The sequence below is a fragment of the Protopterus annectens genome, chromosome 9.part0, assembly GCF_019279795.1.
Source record: "Protopterus annectens isolate FY-2018-M chromosome 9.part0, PAN1.0, whole genome shotgun sequence".
Taxonomy (NCBI): domain Eukaryota; kingdom Metazoa; phylum Chordata; order Ceratodontiformes; family Protopteridae; genus Protopterus; species Protopterus annectens.
Genome location: NC_056743.1, coordinates 1,057,852,970 through 1,057,877,288, shown reverse-complemented (window position 1 = coordinate 1,057,877,288; position 24,319 = coordinate 1,057,852,970). Strand labels below are relative to the sequence as shown.

At 37.8% G+C, this 24,319-nt stretch overlaps 1 protein-coding gene across 1 annotated transcript in view; it reads left to right on the top strand.

Annotated features, from left to right (window-relative positions):
• Positions 1-24,319, top strand: part of RAPGEF3 (Rap guanine nucleotide exchange factor 3) — a 466,244-nt gene that overhangs the window by 122,968 nt on the left and 318,957 nt on the right. The window contains exon 3 of the mRNA XM_044083866.1: positions 8,625-8,731. Coding sequence (XP_043939801.1) covers positions 8,625-8,731 — 107 coding nt within the window. The remainder of the gene's footprint in view (positions 1-8,624; positions 8,732-24,319) is intronic.

The following is a 24,319-nucleotide window of genomic DNA, read 5'->3' as shown; positions in this document are numbered from 1 at the left end:
AGAAAAATTCCACATCCTTCAGAATCTGGTGCAACCTTATAGTACCATTCACCCTCTACTCTCAAGTAATAAGGCTCAGTTAACAATTACCAATGTAAACAACATAGCTGACCAGCCACTCTATTCATCAAGTACATCTAAGCTGTGGAACAGCCTACCCCTGACTTACATTCAGTTACTGATAAACATCAGTTTAAAAAAAGAACTTACATCATTCTTGCTTAACTCTAGACTCTGCAACTGTCCTATTCCCCCTTAGCATTTCATAATTTCTCTTTCTCACTATATTTCTACTGCTTCTGAGGTGTTACTCCACTTACTGCTTTAATGCCTTGGCATATTATTTCTTCACCACAGAGATATAATGTAGAAAGTTTTGTATTGTCATTTTATATAACTGATGCGTTATAATCTTGATGTCCTATGTGATTGTTGACTTTGGTAAACTTTGTTGTCTTATTGTGGAGTTTTTCTACCCAGGCCTCTGCTGAAAAAAGACCTGTGTCCAGTCAGACCTTCCTGGTAAATAAATGTTAAATAAATAAATGAATTAAATAACAAATTTTATTGCCAACTATCTTATATGTTGCTCCTATCCTAACAAACTTAAACAATACTCAAAGATAGAAACTTGCCTCCTGCTACAATAAACTAACTAAATTTGCCACCAATCTCCCTCATAGGACGCACCATTTTCATAGCTTAAAGTAATTAAACTGGCTTGAATTACACACCTAACATATTCACAACTAACTACAGCACACAAACTTATTCATCATCCAGAAAAATACCCTGCAGTACAAAACCTATTACTCCCCTAATGTCCAGCAAGGGACCTCTGCTCTATTAACCAATTTTTATTACTTAGAACTAAGTCTAATAATGTTGCAGGAGACTTGCTCTACTCAACTACATTGTTAAACTCTGGAATAGTATCCTACACAAATAAAACTCTCCCACAAACTCAGTAGTTTTAAACCACTGCTTAAACAACATCTCAACCAGTCCTGGTCCCGCACATGCTCATCACAAAGTTAGGACTTTGTGTTCACTGTACGATACTCTCCATATACTGTCCTTGAACAGAACACTCTCATCCTCACACTGAAGTGACAAAAAAATTTGTATACATAACTGCTGTCTGTACAATCCACTAAGCTGCATGTGGGCTTTCTCTTTAACTTCCACTTCTGTAATATCTTAGAATGTATAAATGTAACTACTGTTTGTGTATAAATGTAAATAGAAATATAACCACTCTGTGTTTAACTGGAGCTTAGTATAATGCAGTGTAAGCAAGTATAATGCAGTGTAAGCAAATGGAACTTTTCGCCCAGGGCTTCCACTGAAAATGGGTATTACCCAGTCTGACTTTCCCGGTAAACAAAGACAAACAAACAAATAAAAGGAAATAAATGTCCTACAGACTCCAATGCATATGAAGTAACCTTCACTTCTCAATTAAGTTTAGACCAGTAATCTTTTCCTTCAAGAATTAACTGGATGACAAACTAGAAAACCATTCAACATGAGTTTCAAGATATCAGAATCCTTGATGGCCGGTAGGCCATTATATCTGTGAACTTATGAACCTGCACTACAATAATTCTTTGACCTCCTTTTTATCCCAGTGCCTAAATGCTACTGTAGGTGGTACATATTCATGGAACTGAACCTCGTATCTTAAAAGGCTATTGTGTTTATATTTGAGAATATCTGGTGTTAATATACTTTATCGCTATGAATTTGTATTTCTGGAAGCATGTCAGAATAACAAGACAGCCTGATTTAATTCCTTCAAAAGTACAAGATTTATAAGGTCCATAAGCAGTGCATCTAATGCATGAAATGCTGTGCAGACTGTGCAGGCAGAAGTGTGAGCTTTTCTCAACATCGAGTATAGGTGTCCAAGCCATATGGTTAATGCCCTTTGTTCTGTTAAGTTAAAAAGTATTTTGGTGAACATGTGCAGTTAAAATCTTTTCATGCATTATGTGGAGTTTTAGTGGATTGCCCTCCCTGCCACAGGAGCACTCTAATTTTCTGGTCCTCTGTTCCTGTATTATCAGTTTTAAGGTATGCTATATGAATATAAACTTAGTAGGTTAGTCCTCATTTCCATTTTAAATCAAGTCAGTTATCAGTCTTGAGGCCCGGGGTGGGGGCAAACACAATTTCCTGCTGTCAGTGTGGGTGTTCAGTCTTTTAGCCCATAAAAGTCCCTGTGGATGACACATTAGGAATCAGGTTTTGCTTCTGCAAGATTCAGGTAGTAACCTTGTGCTGTATGAAAAGTCACTGAAGCAAAAGGAATAAAACTTATATACTATAAATTATAGCCGATTGTATCATGTATATCTTTGAAACCTTTCATAATCACTGAGGGGGGGGGGGGGGTTGTCCGAATAAAACAAGATAAGGACAGTAGGCAGATGGGGATGGTCTTAACTAGCTGACGATGGTAGTAGTCATACCTCTCAACCTCTTAGCGTAAGAAATCTGGATAAAGCCTGACAAAATGGGGGAACAAAAGGCCAAAAATAGGTACAGATTTTAAATATTAGCTCTTATAAACTCAGAAAGTTGATAGAATAACAGGATTTGTCTTAGCATTTACTTTTCTGAAGGATAGGAAGTCTGAAACACAAATGTCATTATTTAGTGACTTCTGTCCTCAGATCATCCCAATGATTTGTCAGAAAACCACAGATTTTATGAAGCACAGACCAAAAATATGAAGCAAAAAATCTAGACATTTTGGAAAAATCTGGACAGTCAAGAGGTATTTAGTATGTGTGTGTGTGTGTGTGGGGGGGGGGGGATTTTGAACTCTAGAATTTATTGCAACTTATTTTTTTATTTTTATGCCACTATGTCTGCACACAATCTGGCCCTCCCCACTACAATCATGTCAATGCCTTCCTGTAGCTTTATTTTAAGTGAGGCATGGTGGTTAAGAGTAATCTTTGTCAATAGAACCTGTAAAATCAAAAAACACTAATGTAGAATAAACAGTAGGTTCCAGGAATGAGGACAAGGAACATAAATCTTGTACATCGTGTTCTTTTACAGACTGTATGAAGTGCATACGTTGTGTCTTTGCTAAATACTTTTTATCTATCTTTATTTATCTACTTTCGACCAGCTTCCAAGGAAACTTTGCCTGTATTGAAGTAACTTGCCTTTTCTAAGAACTTCCTGAGTCACTTTGTTGCAAAGTGCTGACCTCTTGTGGCCTAGAAAGGAATTATCACTCACATGTTTATCAATTTATTAATTTATTTCTTTTATTTATCCTTTGTTGACCAGGTTAGTCCCAACAGACTAGTGGACTCTCTTCAGAAAACCTTTGAGGTGATATTTCTACTCAAAAGGGAAATTTGGACAGGACATCAGGGAACTTCCAGTACTCGTTTCAATAGGTGCCATAAGATCATTTACATCTACCTGAGCTACCGACAACTCAAGCAGATGGAACTTTTGATTTAATATCTTATCAGAAGGATGACACACTGAGGACTGCAGCACCACCTAATGTTGCACTGCAGTACCAGCTATCCAATCACCTGCAGTAGGAATAGAACCCACAGCCTTCTGGTCTTCCAGTACCAAAGACTAGTGCGCTACCTATTGCACCACTGACAACAAAATGTTTTTGATTTGAATTTATTTGTACCTGTATGTAGGTTCCTGCATTTCATATAATCTTTTATTAGTTGTATTAGCGGTGTCTGCATTCAGTAAGTCTTAATTTAGTGATGTACCTTACTTAGCTTTGTTACATATGTATTTGGTATGGCTCACCTAGCTGGGTTTTTATTAATTTTTTCACAGCTTTTGTAAAGAAGTTCTTTTGGTTATTTATTTATTATAAACATGTATACTGTTGCATTTTATGTTAGTAAATGTTTTTAAGGAAAATAATATGTCAGGTATTGTGTTCATTTGCAAAGTACACATTCTTCCATTTGATGAGATAAAACACTTTGTGAATATAAATATTTCCCTGAAGGTTACACATTATGCAGTTGTTCTGGCTCATTCCTTAAAATGTTAGGCTGTGTAAAAAGAATGAAACTCAGCTGTCCTGCTCATTTTTACCAATTTACTGGGTACACACTTGGGGCAGCTAGATATTTGAGCAAGGTGGTATGTGTTTTCTGCAGAACTTTTACAAAGATGGCAGTAAGGCAGACTCATTGAGAAAGGAAAAACCCTTCCATTGAAGGTCTAAGGCTTTGGTGGTAGTTAGGTCTACGTTCCTTTGTTCTTTAAGCAGGGCTATCTTAAACAGCAGAGCCATATTGCACTTATTTTTCTAAGATCTTTGGTTTTACTTTATTCATCTATGCATTCTGATATTGTCTATGCTTAAGTGATGTACTCTTCTACTCTTTCTAAAATGGTAAGGAAACAGGCAGTGCATGCATTACGTGATGCTGCTAAAATTAGACTGACATATAACTAATAAACACAGACCCATTTACATCTGTATTTTTTATGAGTCTGGATGAGACCAAGAAACTCGCAATATTTGTGCCCTACAGGTTACATCATGCCAGAGTTCTCTTGGCTGATATTTATTGAATGACCATTAAACACTACTAGTTCAATGACTGCGTCATAGTGAGTACATCAAGATTTCATAAAGTAAGTGACCCCGAGCTATTCAAATCTTTTTACCCTAATCCCTGAGTAAAAAATGTAGTGCCCAGGATATTCAAGCCATATTGACTTAGTCCTTTGTCAGTATTCAGAACTGATGAGCTCCCCATACCTCAAAACTGATATGATTTAGGCCTATTATTATGATTTTGGCCTGCAAATTTATCCTTGTTCCTCCTAGATTTACTGATGTTTCTCACAAAGCCAGACCAGTTTATGGATACATACCTTATTAAACAAATAAACTACATCCATACAAAGACTTTCTACCACTGGCGGTATAGGGTCTAGTTGCTGTTGTATCTTTCAGCTTTTCCCGGTTAGGGGTCGCCACAGCGAAACTCTGGTTCGCTAATGATTGGCAGTAGATTTTTACGTACCGGCTTGCCAGGCCTGACGCACAACCTTCAACGAAGGTACGCCCATTCACGCATGTCTACACACAGAAGATGCTTTAGCTGATAATCGAACAGGACAACGTCTTACTGTGAGGCGACAACGCTACCGCAGCACCACCACCACAGCAGTATAGGGTCTAGTATTATATAAAATTAAAAGTCCTCCTCTTTCTGACCCCCTGCTATGATTTGTAAATGTGAGTGCAATGCTTCTTAACTTAATGCTCTGATGTTGTGAGGTATGAAATTCCCTCAAAGATAAAGATTCAAATCTTTCTTTTCATTTGTATATGTCATAAACCTACAAGTGAGAGTCCCATCATACTTTTCCTGAAAGTCTGTGAGAAGTTAATGTAGATGATGGTAATATTTGTTATTTTAGCTTTTTATGTTTCTCAGTGACATGGATTTATCTAATCAAACAGTTTTGTACTCCACATCAGAAAGAATGGTTTCCATTATTTCATACCTAGGTAAGGAAAATCTCTGCCCTGGACAGCATGACAATAAAAATATTTACCAATGACTTGCTTGAATTGTATGAGTCTGTTGTAATACATACAGCATGTTGATTATGCTTCAAAATCAGCAAAAAGAGGAGATTGATACGTCCCTTTCTGATGAATGAACTTCACTAAAACAAGCTTGTTATAGCTAGGTTCATACATCACAGTACTGATACTGTTGTACCTTACACAGTCACACAAAGAGCATGCACCACAGACATGAAAAAGAAAAACATGCTTAGAGCTTTGAAAGCTAAAAAATCACTTTATGCTGATACACACATGCACATATACCTCTCAAGTGCCCAGATTTTTGCCTCATATTTTTGGACAGTTCTGCATACAATTTGTGTTTTTCTGGATTTTTGTGACAAATCAGTGAGGACTAAATTCACTAAACAATGAGAGGCATTAGAGTTTCAGACTTCATATCCATCAGAAAACATATGATAACACCATACCTTTTAATCAAATGTATGAGAGCAATATTTAAAATTTGGCCCTATTTTTGGGGGCTTTGTTCCCCTTTAGATTTGACATTGTCAAGATTTTTTGTGTTAACAGGTTGAGAGGTATGACACATGTGCACACACACACACACACACACACACACACACACACACACACACACACACACACACAGTCAAGTGAATGTATTACAGTTTTTAAAGCTGTTGGCTGATAAGTGCTGTTTGCTACTAGCCTCTTGCAAAGCCATAAGACACTTTGTTTTTACAAGTTTCTTTTTAAGTAGTAATACATTAGGGCAGTTAACACTCCCTAAGTCTTACAAAGATGTATGTTCTATATACCAGTCATAGCTGTGTTGTGTTATGTGTTTTCAAAATGGAGTCCAAGATTCACCTCTGAAACCTTTCTCCTTTTGTGAGTTTTCTCCAACACGTAACAGCAAAACTCAGAACAGCAACTAAATAACATCAATCCTCTTTATAGCTGATATATCAGTTTGACTTTGGAGCTGAAATTACTTAAGTTGTCTCTGGAAAGTTTTGATATTACTGAGCTTTAGATATCTGAATGCTTGTCAATGATCATATCATTTTAGAGCCTGTGTCTGAACAGCTTACTTTATATCAACATAAAGCTGTATGTCAGTGGAAATTCACTTGGTGGGCCTTGCATTGTTTATTTTCTTTAATTATTACTTTTTTTGTGCATGCATATGTGTATGTGTGTGGGAGATTTATATGTGTGACTGACATGTTATCTAAATACAGTAAAACATTATTTATGGGACAAAAATAAGGTAATAACACTTCTTGTCCTGTTGCATAGTATGCACTCTACAAGTATTTATTACCTAACTTAATCGAGAATGTGTAGCTGGGAAGTCCTACTTTAAGTGCAGTCCTAAGGAAGCTGCCTCCAAAATTTATATGATAGAAATGAGTACAAGTTTAACAAATACAAATGTTTTAGTAAGGAGAATTACTCATTGAAACTTTTCAGTGTAACTCAAACTAAATGGAACCAGTCATATCAGCAATGATGCACAGGAGCGGCCTTACGTCAACTGGTGCCCTAGGCAAAAGGCCTCCTTGGCGCCCCCCACCACACCACCTGGTGCCCCCATCCTGGTCTACCTACACCACATAAATACTGGAAAATTGCCCCTTCCAGAGTGGCACCCTAGGCGGCCGCCTAGTTGGCCTATGCCTAAGGCCGGCTATGATGATGCATAGCTGATTGAAATGTAACATAAATTATTGAAATAGATTGCAGTTTTAAGAACCATACATTGCATGTAATGGAGAGACAGAAAACTGATCATACATACAGTGAAAAGCAGAGCAGACGTTATATACATATATGAATATTAAGAAAGAGATATGTATGGTCTGTTTTTTTTTGTTTGTTTTGTTTTGACACTAAGCCTTTTATTAACTGCAGATATTGTAAGGCAGTAGAAGTCCATAGGTTGTGTAGATATCCAGTAAGTAAAGTCATGGTTCCTTTTTGTAGTGTATGCCCTAGATGACCTAGTGTATGCACTATATTTTGGGATATGCATTCCACCAGTCGTGTGGTCTATTATATTGTTGCAAGTTGTGCACTGTCCAGCTCTGCTTTTATTTTTTGTTTTGATCTGCTTTATTTATTTTTGTTGCATACTGTTTCTCACATGATCCTGTTAGTATATGTAATATAAGAGTATAGCACACCCATATCTGGCATCCATGGTTTACCTTTTTGTGTGTTACATACAGCTATTATGTCAGTGATTTATGGCATGGTGTGGAATATGCAGCAGTGATTCTTGGCCTTTTTGATATAACTGTAATATGTGGGTCTGGCTTCTGCAGTTTGTGACATAAATAAGTGTGCCTTACTCAGCTGTGGTCCCTGAGCATTGTGGTAGGATGTATGTACCCTAGTTGTATCTATACCTCTCAACTGTCCAGATTTTCACAGAATGTCCAGATTTTTGCCTCATATTTTAGGTTTCTCATAAAATTGTTGTTTTTCTGGCAAATTATTGGCAAGTCATAATGGCAAACATTTGAGTTTCAGACTTATTGTCCTTCAGAAAATTCCTATTAATGCAAAACCTGTTATTCTCTCAGTTTTCTAAGTTAAGAACAATATTTGAACATTGTCCCTATTACTGGGCTTTTGTTCCCCTAATTATTTATGGATTTGTCCAGATTTCTCCAGAGGTGGAGAGGTATGATTGTAATGATGTTTGGAGAATCACAGTAAGCTGCAATCCCTTTTTATGGTATGTCTCATCCAGCGTCATGGTGATCCCCATTTAGGTGTGTCCATTTGTGATCCATAGTCGACAGAGTATTTTAAATTTAAGTTCTTTGTATGGCTTGTCTCACCAATAAAAACACAAGTACTGAATTTAACTGACATTTTAATTTCAGTGTAATGGTTCACAAAGAAGTTGTTGTCCTTGCAGAACTGATGTCACCATAGAAATATGAAGTATGAATACTAACACCTAAAGGAGGTTGAACCATCAGATTTCTCCCAGTTAGTCTGTACTACTGCATAACTATTGTAACCACCTCGAACCTTTTTATTCTAGGCTTCAGTGCAGAAGGTTGTCAAGGCTGGACGAACTCTATGCAGTGTATTGTTAAGTGCTTTTCCAAACCTTATCCGGGACAGAAAGCACCACTTCCGAAACTACAGGTCAGTCCCTACTCCACATTTGTTGTGCATAAAGACATCATGAAATATGTAGTATTGTTAATGGCTTTAATGTTGGTAACCATCTTCACTGATTTTAATAATTCAATTTTTATATCAGGATAAGCTTTGTGAATCCTGGTTATATTTATGCCTAAACAGTCCGGCTCTGTGTAGCCCCTTTATTGAAAAGGTTTGTGAAGTTATACAGTAACAGATAAACAAGTGCATTAACACTTTTTGTGGCCCAATTATTTAATGTTATTGAATAGGTTTGTGAGGTTGCAATGTAACAGTAACAGATAATACAGAGGAGTGCATTAACACTTTTCTTATAATGCCTTGAGTACAGGAATTAATAACCAGGAAACATTTCTGTATGGAGGTGCTGTTACCTCTATGTCCTTATCGCTTGAGGGCAAAGCTTTCTGAATGCTTCCTGTACTATTGCAAAATTAATGTTCACATACTTGTGGTGTTGAAGAATTATGTGCATGTTGCCATTTTTTATGTTTATAATTCTAATCTCTAGTTAGGCTGACTGATCTAATAACCAAAAAATAGCACCACAAAGTGTGTGAAATAAAAACAAAGACCCCCCCCCCCCCCAAAAAAAAAAAAATGCACACAATGAATACTTTCCTATAGGGATGGAATATTTAATGCTAAAAATAGTTTGTGCTTTCTTCCTTTGTGTTATGGGATGTCTTCATCATGTCACTTAATAGTTACAAAATCAGCTGTCAGTGTCACTGTCACATGACAAAATCAGTACACAAATGAACTATTCATACTGTATCACATGAATTCATCTCACATGTTGTTCCTCAGAACAAATGTTAATAACGCTTGAAGAACTCCATAACAATAACCTAATCACATTTGATAATTGTGTATTTTAATAAGTTTTAATATTTTAAAATGATTTAATTATCCAATGTTTTAAAACTAGTGTCAAAATATTAAACCTAGTAAAATATGATATATTTCTTACAATTTTGCTGGCCCTAGCTTTAGTGTACTGTTGATTGAAACCCTGTCATTCAGCCCAGGAAGTACTGTTAAATCTAAATGCAATTCCCAAACTGCCAGTCTTGTAGAGGAATATGCATTAAATACAGAGAGCTGAGCCAACCAATAGCCATTGAGAGATGAACCACATTACAGACACAGAAAGCATCCAATAATCTGTAATGTGATCTGACTGCTTCAGGTGTAGTCTGTGTATTTACTTTGCTTCTTTTGTTTTTGCAAATGAATATTAACATATTTGTGGTGTTGAAGAGCAGAATTGTGCATGTTTACATTTTTTGCATTTATAATTCTAAACTCCAAATAGGCTACTTGACCTCTCTTCCTATTTTCAGTTTGCCTGTTGCTATGTGAAATTCATTAAATAAGATCTGCTTATTAAAGTATTTCAGACTGATTTCTGTCTGCTAGCTTTGTGTGCTTATTTCTTTAAAATTAATTGTATTAAAATGTTGAAATGTTTTTTCCCCGATGTTGTTCTGCTAGAATAACAAAAGTATATGCCAGTATTCATAATCATAATAAATTATTGCTTGAAAATGCAGGTAACCACAACACAAATAAGTAAATTGAAGATGCAGCAGTCCTGCTGCTGTAGTTTCTATTTCTTTGGCTGGTATGAAAAGGGAGAGATGTCTGTGTACTGGTATCTGTATATTAATGCATTTTTGCTTATGTCATAGATCTAATGCCTGTCTATCCCAGGTTTTGAAAGCAAAGAGCACTGTTTTGGTTAAAATGTTGTTAAGAGACAAGTGATGGCCATGTACTTATGGAATTGCTATTTGAGAGAAGCTTAGCAGTGAAATTATTTCCTCAGGCAGTAATTAGTGGATACGAGTTTTTTCAGGTGATAGTGAAGGTTTGTGAAGGAATTACTGCATGTATACTTTCTAGTATGCTGTTTACAGTGCAATGGTGCTTGCTTGTGGATGCCAATCTTGCAGAGGAAAATGCATTAAAGCAGAGCACTAAGGCAACCAATAGCCGCTGGGAGGAGAACCACAGTACAGTCACAGAAAGCTTCCAAGAATTTATGACATGATCTGAGTGCTACAGGTGCAGTCTCAGCATGTACAGGCGAGAGAACAGCATGCTAAGAATAGTACAGCAATGTGTTTGTTTCATAAAAATGATTCAGTATGAAATGAGGTCACATTATGAAACTGTACAGTATGTGCAGCAGTGTAGATGTTAGAACATATAATCTATAGCTGTGCTGTTGTACCACGGACTTTCACTGAGTTAGGAGAAGAAATCCTGATGTCTGACCTAATGAAGGAATTGTATCTGTATGTTGTGGGACAATATTATCTTGACTTCTGTTGTCACCAAAATTAAATGATAAATTCTTATTTATTTTATTTAACATTTTTTACCGGGAAAGTCCAACTGGGACAGAGCCCATTTTCACTGGAAGCCTGGAGAGAAACACTCCAGATGCATGTGTGAAGGCTGTAGATAATTCTATGTCATTGATTGTAAATATGAATAGGCATGTCCTCTTAAAATGTAAAGAAAACTGTGTTAAATGTTAACTTCAAAAAAGTAATAACAGTGCACTCTGCTGGAAAAAAGCTGATAAGTCAAGCATTGTATGACTGTTTGATCTCCAACTCGGATCCTTGATGTCTGGACCAGCAGATTCTTTCTATTGTTTTGAGACCAGAGTTAATTGCTAGATTTTACATATATAATGTCTTTAATTGCTGTGGTTTCCTGACCAGGTACAAAATCAAAAAAATGTTAAACTTCGAGTTTCTGTTAGCCTGGGAACCGGGGAAAATGATGTAATCTAAAGTGAGTCAGTAGTGATGTATTATCAATTTAAAAGACTGTCTCAGAGAGAGAGAGGGAGCATTTTGGCATTTTTCTTCAGAACTGACCATTCACCAGCACTTGATTTGCTCTGTCTGTATGTAAGTAGGATCTTAGACTTTAGTGTTTCTCTTAAGGAATAGATAGAAAATAGTAAGTTTAAACTAGCTGTTTTCTATATTTATATCAGACTACTCTACAGTATTATTTTAAGCATTTTCCTGTGATCTCTGAACTCTTGACTAGCACTGTGTTGAATTGAGAAGATTTGTGTTGTGTTTTTATTATGTATTATTAAATATTTTTAAACCTTTCAACTGTGGCTGTTCTTTATAGAGATAATTTAAGCTCTAGAGTACTTGCATGTATTTAGTGATACTGTACTAAGCCCAGGTTTGCCAGACGTCTCTATTTGAGTGGGATTGTCCCGAGATCAGCAGCCCAATCCCGATTCCCACACTGTCGGTTTAAATCTTGGCGAAACAGCCTCCGTTTTTTTTTTTTTTTGATTGGCCTGTATACCAGCTTACGGACCAATCAAAAATCTCTAAACACAGAGCTTGTGTTTAATGCAGAACCACCTGATGTTCCACATTAAACACAAGTAAGCTCCGTTTTGCAATTTTTTTGATTGGCTCATATACAAGCATATGGGCCAATCAAAAATCGCTAAACACAGAGCTTGTGTTTAATGTGAAACTGCCTGATGTTCCGCATTAAACACAAGTCAGCTCCATTTTGTGATTTTTTTTTGATTGGCTCATACACAAGCATACGGGCAAATCAAAAATCGTTAAACATGGAGCTTGTGTTTAATGCAGAACTGCCTGATGTTCTGCATTAAACATTTTTTTTTTTTTGGTCTTTACTTTTTTTTCCCCTACCTGGCAAGTCAGAAATCTGGCAACCCTGACTAAGCCACTCCAATAGTCTTGCTGCTCAGTCACACTTACTGTTTGGATATCAGTAATATTACACAGTGAAATTGGTCACCCTTTGGGAAGGACCTTAGAATAGCTGATAAGTAAGGGTCCTGGTGGCAATGATTTCTACCTTATAATCTGGAGAGAAGGGGGCATAGCTGGAGAACCTGTGCCAGCCTTCCCCAGGAGTGTCTGTGTGTTTGTATATAACTCATATCTCAAAGTGTGTGTGTCAGCTACTTGGGCAGGGACACGAAGCACTTGTTGGACAGAGAGAGTGCTAGGAGGACTTGGCTTGGGACCCTGGCTAAGGACCCCACTCTGTAGCTGTGCCAGTGGGGAGCCTTATTGGGGATCTGGACAGAAAAGGGAGAAACCAGCCCCAGACTGACTGTGTGCTCTTAAGGGAAATTGTACTTTAGTGTGTGTGTATTTGTTATCCTTCCCAATGTGGATGCCCCTCACTGGGATTAGTGGTGAGGATTGAGGCTCCTTGATTACTGGGCCAGTGCACGAGCATCACAGCATGTCTTTGGAATGTTTGAGGAAACTGGAGCACCCAGAGGAAACCCAGAAAAATGCAGGAAGGACATGCAGACTCTGCACAGAAGGCACCCCAGCTGAGAATCAAATCAGAGAACCTCTTGGTGTGAGGTGACAATGCTAACCATTGCACCACTGTACCCGCTTATATGCAAATTGTTTTAGTAGGTATTTGTAAATGCGTTCTTCTGAGGAAAGCAGAGGTAGTACTACTTGATTTGTCAACTAGGAAATGAAAGGCACCAAACCTTGAGGAGCACAATAGTTTGGAAAGATAATGCAATGCATGCATTAACATTTGAAAGAGGTGCATTCATGCTTCTTTCTTATTTTATCAGAATCGATTCAATTGCAGTACCTTATATGCAAGTAAATGAAAGACAGCACCTCATACATACGTGGTTGTATAATTTAGTATATCGAGTGTCTTCATGCTTGTCACTGTATTGAGAGATATGTAGTCTAGGATGTCAAGGTCAAAATAGTTATAACAAAAGTGATCATCTAAAGACAAAGATAATAAAATTAGTAGTTATATATTTTTAACTTGCTTAACTCTTTCTACTCGTTATATTTCAATAACGTACTTAACAGCATTATTTAAGATCAACATACTTCTAAATAATTTCATGTATTTCTGAGGGTATAAGCACACAAAGTAATTGGTCATTTTCTTACATATAAATGTACATCCAAAGTGTTTACTAGGTGAAGACTAATGGATGGAATGGTGTGTTGAGAGTATTTATCGATTTCCAGGATATTGGATGGCTACATTTGTCCTTCTCATTTATGAAAAACATTCCGTCTTTAAGGTGTCCATGATTGCTTTTGATATAATTGCTGGAGAGCAGTTTTGTGCCTTTTTTTAATGAGAAAAAATGATTGTTAAATCTATTAGTTAATTTAATGGGGAAAAATATGTACTCGCTAAGAGCTTTTTTAACTTTAGTGAGCGTGATATGGTTTTCTTTGATTAGTGTGGTAGCTTTTTGAGTTCCATGAACAAGGCTGGAATAGTATAAAGCGGATGCTGTTTTGTAAGACTGGCATTTTAAAATATGCTGTCAAAATGAATATTGGAGGAAGAGGAACATAAAAATGTACTAACGACTGGCGGCTGTGGCAGAGTTGCTGTGCTTGTTAAGCTGCTTGGAATGTCCATACATTAGAGTCGAATCAATGAGTGTGAGACATGAAGTGCATCTTTTAGTGTATATCTGCAGTATCATCTGATTTATATAGTAACTAATGTACAATTATACCTATTAAAAACAAGGTGTCTAGAAATTTTAATTGCATTGTTTTATTACTTGTTATCTTGGAAGACAGTCTCACCTCATCAAGAAATAGTGTACAAACACAGCAGATTTCCATTAAAGATATGGTAATTTAAATAGAAAACTAATCATTAGAGTGAATGTCCAAATTTGTGTACTAGAAGGTTCAAGTAGAACTTTCATTTTGGTTGATAACAGCTTAATAAATGCACTTACACATTATCCACACACTGATACTTCAGTGACAAGACTTTTTTTTTTTTTATTTTTTTTTACTTCCTTTTGAATTTAATACATTTTGTTTGTTCTAGATTACTGTATTTAGTCACCTGAGATTTTATGTTAAATAGATTTGTAATATGAGAGCTGGGCAATGACGCATGTCTGCATTTCTGCTTTTCACATGACCACTATCAGACATTCTCTTTATTTCTTGAAAAGAAGCATGGCTGATTATAATACTGAGAGAAGGCAAATTCTGCTACCCTGCTTTTTCACATGTTCCAGTTGTTTTGGTGGGTTACAGACTGTGTGTTATATTATGTTTTATTACTTTGTTTTCTTGGAACATTAGTTCATTTTCTGGTACAAGTTATTTTTCTTTATGAAAGAAATAAAGAAAGGGTGGTGTCTATGTCCATTCATCATAAGAAACAATTGCAAATCTCAGGAGAAAAATATCTTGCTTTTACACAGGATTAGTTAACAAAGCCTTTCTTAAATACTGGAGGAGTACTTTACTTGTGTACAACTAATCACCCTTCTTGTCTCTGATTTTTCAAGTGCATACCTTTCAGCTGAATCTTAACAGGAAAATAAAGTTACATAATTTAGGAAAAGCGTATTAGGTAGAGAGATGGCAGGAAAGTATAAGACAGAGCTAAGACCTTCACATATTTGAGAAGAGTAGTAATTACCACTGTTATCTAACAAATATGTACAATACTAGACCGTGTGATATGTTACACAATTGTATACACATCCTGTGAGCTACCTAGACTCCAAGGATATATAATAACTCACAAGTCAATCTGTGGGAAACATGCTAGGGTGCTTGGCTAATATTCAAATTGCCTAGATTTCAGAACAGATTCAGATGCAAGAAATGCAAGGTAGGAAGGGATGAAATACTCCAAGAATCTTCATCTCCGTAAAGCAGATTTAAAGCCTTGACTCTGACCAGATGACCCATGGTCATTTAGTAAACAGTGGACAGGATGAGCTGGCAAGAGAAGATGAGAGCATGTCACTGATGTTGGCTCACTATGCTAGGTAGAGGGAGGTAGCCTAGCCAGGCCTTCTGCACGACAGCAGCTAACCTGAGGCATGAGATGTGGCATGCAGCAGTTGGTTAAGATAGCCATTCCTAACAGGCTGTGTAATGCACAGCAGCCAAATTAGGCAGATGCATTGGGATATATGCATGCCACAGGGTGGCATTTTTGGCTTCTGCTGATGTCGGGCATCTATTAGGGGAATCATGTAGGCCAGAGGAAAATAATGCACCTTTCAAGGCTCTGTGGATGATTACCTCTTCACCAACTGACTGTTTACCTATCCCTGAGGGTATTAACTTATTAAGCCAATCAGATTGCATAACATGACCCAATACCACAGTCCTCATCATCACCGCTGGCACTGCACTAATCCCCAGTGTTTCATTGGATGTCCATTCTCATCATAGAACCCCGCCAGGTCCCATGTAGTGGCCATTACAGTGTATACTTTTTTGTAAGAGAGGGACTGAGCTCAGAGATGGTTACACATAACATGGAATACTGTCCTTGTAAAGGCCAGCTCACAGGTATGCGAAGGCGTGTCTTACAGTAGAAAGAGTATTTTATTAGCCCTGAAGAGGATGAGATATGAGGTAAAATATAAACCAAAACAGTAATTTGTAAGGAAAATGAAAGTTTAATTGATGGCGTTTGTAAAGTTCAGTGTTTTATTTACTCTTCACCTTATCTGTTTTATAAGTGCTTGTATGCCCTTCTTTACCTCATTCCTTGTTTAGTGAAACCCTCAATGTCATATTATTCCAATTATTACTGTCAGCCATTGGTTTTAACATATCTTTATTGCATAGAAAGGAAATGGAACGGGTAGTGAGAATGTCGAACTGTGGCACATGAAATCATTTGTCATTCCTACCTAGACAATTGTGCCACTAACTGTATGCATAGAAAATTCCAGAAGCCTCAATAAGAAGAGAGAAGGAAGTTAAGCTCTATGGCTTTCTTTATGTAAGCTTTCTTTATGTAAGCTCTCAATATACCTGTCACAGAAGCTGCTTGTCTGCAGTCTTGTCACAAAGTTGTGGTTTTGTAAGTTTCCTTTTATAATTCTGACACTGCTCATTTAACCAAGACCAAGTTACATTTTAAAAAGAAGAGCAATGGCATCAAATACAAATAAACTAAAGACGTAAGGCGAAAGCTGGGTACCATAACATCTGGTATTGGTTATATTGTATTGTCACATTTAATATACACCAAGATGGATCCCTTAAAATGTACATATTGAGTGAAATAGAAAATGCAGTAATTGATCTGTAAGTCAAGGAACAGCATCGGAGAACTTACATGGCACCATATTCTGAAGCACTGTCTTCAGTTGCTAAGTGAATGAGGGAATAGAGGGTAAATTTCAAATTTTTTTTAAGATGGAGTTCCTCGTTATAAGGCTGTTAAATGAAACAACCATGAGTACATGTTGGAAATCATATGGAATGACCAGTGCTGATGAAGATTCCACAGAGGAAAGCACAGTTTTGTACGTAAACTTACCATAACCGTAGATGCTCAAATGATCACTGCTGCAGTAGCCTTAGATATATGGGTTATATCCTGCGAAGGATATAAGAGCCAGCCAGCTTCCAAAGCTTCAATGCAGCTTACATGTGCCCAAACTGTCAAGCAGCTCAAACTAAGCTGACTGAAAGACTAGTTTGGGTGCAAAGCCCTTCCCAGTTTTCCTACCAGCAGAAGAAGAGAGGCTGAGCCCTGAAAGGACTATGTTGGGAACAACAAAACACAAACATCCATACCCTGACATAAAAAAAAAAAAAAGAAAAAAGGGAGATGGAAGAAGGGAGTGACTACTAAAGCAATGATCTTTCAAACATCTACTGTTATAGTAACTCAGATATCCTTCATGCAAGGTCAAGTCAATCAGTAAAACTGTTTTCCATGTTATGAATCTCAAGTCAGCCAGATTAACTGGTTCAGATGGATCAAGTGATAGCTTCTTTAACACAAAATTAAGATCCCAGGGAGGGGCCACCAGTTTACTAGGCTGCCTCTTATGCAAAGCCCCTTCCCTTGCCTTGAAAGAGGAGGATCTATGGCCAGACATGTTGAAATAGCTGATGAATGAACCTTAACAGAGGAATAAAAAAGGCCATAGGATAGTAACTCACACAAATATTGTAAAAACAGAGATCAACTATCCCCGAATGGATGCTGGTTACGTTGTTGTCACCAACTAGAAAACCTGTTGCATTTGCTAATCTATGATTTTCTAATAGGAGACTTTCTTGCCTCCAATAGTACCTGCTACACATCCTTGACAAACAGGTGCCATAAAGGCATTAAGACCTTATCATTCAGGCAATCAGTTGAAAATTATTGATGGAGTATATCAAACACCACTGTTCCTGTGTGAGTACATCCAGTCTGTGAGAAAGCTTGTGGTAATTGCCCTGGCCATTTCTGAAAGAAGGTAGAATCACAGTTGCCTAGGCCAGAAAAAAATTACCACAATGATCTTGGGGATTCCTCCTGAATCTTCAGAAGTACCCTAGATATTAGTGAAAAGGGTAGAAAAGCATATGGGAACATTCCTGTCCAAAGAAAAGAAAAGGCATCTGTCTTCCAGGCCTTCTTGCATAGAGAAGAAAACAGAATTATGACAGTTGATTGTTTAAAGAGGAGGCAGAAAAGATCTACTTGAGGAACTCCCACAGGTGGCTCAAATGTTGGAAGACCCTATGATTTAGATTTTTATTCACAAGGGTTTGCTTTGGTCCTGCTCAGCTTGTATGCCTCACAGTTTTGCTCTGACTGGATGTAGGATGCCTGTAGGGTGAGAGTGAGCTTTGAAGCCATATCGCAAGCTAACATGGCTAGTCTACAAAGGGGATACAGCCTGGCCCCTATGTACCACATCACTGTGGTATTATCTGAAAACACTTGGGTTCCAAAGGCCAAAGATGGTTCAGAGAGTGGAATGCCTTGATCAGGGCAAGCATCTCCTAGATACTTATGTGCTTGCATCTTTCCCACATTTGTAGCAGGGAGGAAGAAGGGGAGAAAAGGATATCAGTTTCTACCAAAATATTTCTCTTCTGACAAACCCCAGCAGTGGGATTTGAAAAGATAAAGGCCACTAATGCTGGTAACAAAAAGATTTCAGATACTAATGTATCTTTCTCATGCGGAGTCTTGCCAGGGGTATTGTGAGAGTCTTAAATGCCATGAGACCCAAAATCCTGAGGTATTCCTTTGCAGTGACTGAAGTCTGAGTGGGACATTTTACAAACAGATCTAAATCTTTTATTTCTCCTGTGGAAGAAAAGCTATTTGAACTGGGATGTATAGTTGACACCCCAGGAACAGAATCCTGTGTGAGGGTATCAAGAGAGACTTTTGACTGTTCTCTTGGAATCCCAGCTTATGAAGAAGATCTCTCACCCAAGACAGAGATTCTTGACACTTTGAAAAAGACACTGCAAAGATAATGAAGTCATCTAAATATGGAAAAATGTGGATAACCTGCAGCCTGCAATGAGCTATAACTGGAGCTAGACACTTTGTGAAAACTTTTGGTGTAGTGAATAGTGCAAAGGTTAAGGTAGAGACATGATAATGTAATCTAGACATACAAAACCTTCCAAAACATCTAAAGTCTGGAAGAATAGGGATGTGATGATAAGCATCTTTTAGATCTAGTGTTACCAGGAAATGTGAAAGAGGAAGAGGAGGCAACAGGCTGTGAAGTAACATCATTTTTAACCGGGGCACTTTCACAAACAGGTTTATGAAAGAAATATCCAGAGCTGGTCACCAAGCATTTTCTTTCTTTGCCACCAGGAAGAAAAGAGCTTGCTCTGGATGAAGGGAAATGACCCCCTGGAAGGGAAGAATGTCCTCCCACTGCCATCTCTGCCTTGATGAATGACATTCAGAAGCCATTTATGTGATGCAACCTGCTGCCAAAGATAAAAATGAAAATACAGACTTTCCGGAAGGAAAACTGGGCCAGGGTGGGGGTGGGCGGGGGTCATTACAACATCTCTTGAATAATCATTCAGACTTGTTGGACTGTCCTTGGTTTTGAGAGGTTAAAAATTTATTTTTTGAACTCCCTTGCCAGTCCTTGTTAAACATCTATTTACCTTAATTCTGTTCAGATTGTTTATTCTGATTTCTGTCAAAAATAGGAAAGGAGAAAGAAAATTCCTTAGACAGGTTGGGAAAGGAGACCTGAAAAATCTTAGAGATTCCCTGGATCAGCTTGCCCCTTCTATCACACTTTTTGATCACCTCTGCAGAAGAAGGGCCAAACACTAAATCTCTATTCAAGGGAGAATTCAAAATCTCATTTGTAACATCATCTGGAAGGTTCTGAGAATGAAAACATCCTTAAAACAGTACCAGTGGCCACAGCACTGCAAGAAGTATCAACAGAGTCATTCACACACTACAATAAGTAGTGACCTGTACAAAAGAAGAAACTAAGTTATTTAAAGCAGATTTTTCCCAGAAGAAAACTACAGATAAAATATTCCTCATACTTTCACAATATGTCAGAACAAAGTGTAGCAGAAGTATACACTTATCCCCAAACCTATCAATAATTTCCCATCCTTATCAGAACAAGTAGGAATGGAATTAACAAAGTGCTTAGTAACAGTGAGATTAACTAAGGCTATAGCTGCTGGGTCAGGTTTGGGAATAGCTTATAACATTTTAAAAGAATGAGGAATTTTATGCATCCTATCTGCCTTTTTAGGAGCAGATGGCTGGATAACAGGAGAATTGCAGGCAGTAACACGCACACACATCCTCCAAAGCTGACAGAGGAGGAATATGTATAGGTTCTAGAAACTTCTGTAACAACTCATAGTATTTTCTGAGGGACTGAGAAATCTCAGTACTGGCATTTTCCCTCACAGCTCCCACAGGGAAGATAAGAAACTGAGCTCTCCTCTGAGTCTGAATCAGAAATCTGAGGAAAAAACTGTCTAACCATGCACCTTCCTGTTCAGATTCAGAATCCTGAATCTCTTCATCACAAGAGGAATCCCTCTTTCTTTTGCCAGAAACTACTGTACAAGAAGGATCAGTAGCCTGAATTAACCCCTGAGCCAGGCTCAGTAAACCACTTCTGTGTAAAGAAATTTGAGCAGGAGTAGATATGTGTAGTTTTCTGTTTTTATTTATTTTGACAGGAAAAATGGAGGCCAACCTTGTTACTAAAGTTAGCAGCTGCTTCCCCAGGGATGGGCACAGCATTCTGGTACAAGTAGAAACCTTCCCTCTTCCCTCTCCCAGTATCAGTGAGAATGGTTCTCCCTTGTCACTGAGGAGACTCCAACAGCTGCAGAGGACTTAGCTAAGCCCTGGTCCACAGGGATTGTAGTTGCTACACTAGAGGGATGCGTGGTAAAAGCTGAGGTGTCAAATGTACAATAAATGGACACAGCAGAGTCACCCTCCTGCAGCTGAGGCAAATTGCTAGCCTGTGGTCGTGGCAAAGGTTGTTTGACTAACTTTTTGTGGCTAGAAGAAGGACTGACCGTGGTATGTTAGTATGTTCCATGGCAAGCCAAAAATGGTGCCTCTTTCTAGTGAAGACTAACACCAAATGCCAGTAAAATTACCAGTCTGCAAAAGTTATATTTTTAAAAGAAAAAACAAAGTAAAACACTTTCAAACACTATGCCAGCACCACTAAGGAAAAAATGAACACAATTTCTCCACAGAAAATATATTTTCAGATAGCTAACACCACTTTTAAACTGATAGAAAAAACAAGTGCTTCTTTTAAAAGTACATTACAGTCTCAAGACAGTCCATTAAAACACAACACTCCTAGATTTAAAGTGACTTTCTTACAGAGGAAAGTAATAACATATCAATAAATTTAAGAAAATAGAAAGGCTTTTTTTCCCCAAAGAGAACTTATCTGCCCAGCAAAGGAAAGCACAAGCCTACCGTAGGTCTTCAAGAGTCTCAGAGGAGCATACTATTCATCGTCAGTAAGGCTCTGAAGGGCTTCACACAAACTTGTCTTTTATTCAGCTCAGCTCAAGCTGCTTTGACAGTCTGGGTTCTTGGAAGGTGTCTTAAAGCTTTGGAAACTGGTCAGCTCTTCTATCAGTGGCAGGATATAATCCCTAAAACTAAGCATACTATAGCAGTGATCAGTATGATGAACATAAGTGGTTGGGAAAGTACAGTTACATAAGTAAACGTGCCATAAAGAAGATATTTGAACATGTCACTGCTGCAGTAGCCTTAGCTGTGTAGGTTATAGCTTGCTAAGGATATAACAGCCCATTAGTCTTCCAAAGCCTTGCATTCTTTCAACTTGCACCCAGGCTGTTGGATTGCACAACTGCTGAGTGGAGAAGACTATCAGCCTGGGTACGAAAAGCTTCTGGCTTTTCTGCCAACTGAAAAAAAGGAAGTCTATGGTCCTGATATGAAAAGCAAAGATAAGAATAAATTCATGCATCCACACCCTAACATAAATGTAAACACCAAAAAGGGGGATGGAAGGAAGAAGCAACTACTGCAGCAGTGACATATTAGAATGGGTCTACTTCTAATGATCGATTGCCACATAGCCGACTTTCAAATAACTGAAATGAAAAGAATAAAACTGCATGACAGCTGTTTATGAGGGTAAGTAAATACTTGGCTGACTGTTAAATCTAATGCTGTGGTAGGTATAACCCACCTAGGTGGGGGGCTATGCCCCCGACATCCCCAGTGTGGGGGACTGTGCCCCCCACCCCTAACTAAATATACCTACTCCAGGATTGCACTACAGTGGACAACAGGGCATGTTGGTCAAGTGTTTGCTTACCCTTGTAAATAGCTGCTGTTCAGGTTCCTGCAGTTTCATTTGTTTCATCTCGGTTATTTGAAAGTTGGCTATGTGATTATTAGAAGTACACCCATTAGAACATATTATGATTAATTGACTTACACAGCTGTAGTATGTTTTTCCTTTTACAATATTAATCCATCTACTTCCTGCAAGAATTTAGAACTACCAGATCTGTATAGATCTGTATAGACTTATTCATATTGATATAAATACTATACTGTGGATACCTTTCTTATAACTATGTTTGTTTTTCTGAGATATCCAAGTATTGTTTTTCTGAAAACTGTCTAAAATTCACTTGCTAATATAAATGTACTGTGGTGGAAATTTTCTCCATGAGCCTCAGCTGAAAATAGACTCTGCCCAGTTACTGTTTCCTAGTCAACAAAGACAAACTAATAAATTAATATTCCTCATAGTCACTGATGCATTTACCTTAACAGTACGAGTAGAGTACCAAAGTTTGTACAGTTTGGGAGGAGGAATGATGAGGGTAAAGGACCTCCTGGATGTCCTCGAGAATAGTCCTAGCAGAGGTAGTTATGACCTGCTGAAGGAATCTAATTTGTAACGCTTTGCAAATTACCTGGGGAATGGTCTTAGCAGAGATAATTCTAGACCTGACAAAGGAATCTGATTTGTAATGCTTTTATAGAATGAGCGTCAACCGTGCCTGGAAATGTCTGATTATGGTAGGAAAAGCAAAAAAGATAAAAAGAAACATACATCTGGAAGTAGTCTGTTTTGACTCAGATTGCCCTTTTTTACCTTCATATGAAATACAAGGCTGTTCAGCTTTCCTGAAGGATTTTGTTCTGTCAAGATTATACATGAACTGCCTGTATACATCTAGAGAATGAAGAATCTTTTCTCCCTGATTTTTTAGGTTCAAGAAAGAAGACAGTTAGATAAATGGTTTGGTTTAATATAAACTCTGAAACATCTTTAGTCATAAATGAGGGATTTGTTCTCAAAAGTAAAAAAAAAAGACTGTCTCTATGAAATACCAAATAGGGTTGACCTACCTTGAGAGCTTGCAGCTCAAATATGCTTCTTGTAGATGTCAGAGCAGTAAGCCACTCTGTTTTACAAGTAATGACCTGCAAATAAGCCTGATGTGGTAGTTCAAAAGGAGGTAAAATTAACTTTTGGATGATAAAGTTAAGATCCCAGGTCAGTAACACCTGTTTTCTAGGAGGATGCATATATAAAGCCCTTTTTAAGAATAGCTTGACCACAGATTGTGATGAAAGGGGAGGATCCAAGGGAAGACATGCTGAAATGGCTGAGAGATGAATGCTGATGAGGAATATAATAAGTCAAGACGATAATAACTCAGAAATATCAGCTAGCATTCTTTCCCATGTATCTGTATAAGATTTCCTAGTAGCAGGTTTCTTTTCTACCTGTAACACCTGCTGTACGTCCTCAGAAAAAAAAGATGCCTAAAAAGCATCAACATTGAAGTGTCCAGGCAGGCAGTTGTAGTTGTTTGAGGACTGGATGTTTCGAACACCACTTGTCTTGTGTAAATAGATACATTGTATAAGAAGCCTGGGGTAATTGCCTTGGCCAGTTCCATAAGAAGGGAGAACCACTGGGCCAAAAGGGGTTACCACAATGACAGTCCTTCTAAATCTTCAGAATGACCCAGGAAATATGTGGAAAGGGTGGAAAGGCATACAAGAACATCTCTGTCCGAGGTAATGAAAAGTTGTTTATTTTCAAGGTTTGTTTGCAAGTAATCCTGGAGAAGAATTTTTTTCAGTTATCTGTTCTGAATGGAGGCAAACAGATCTACTTAAAGAGTTCCCCACAACTGGCTCAGTTCCTGGAAGATCCCCTCATTCAGTTTCCATTTGTGAAACAAAACATAG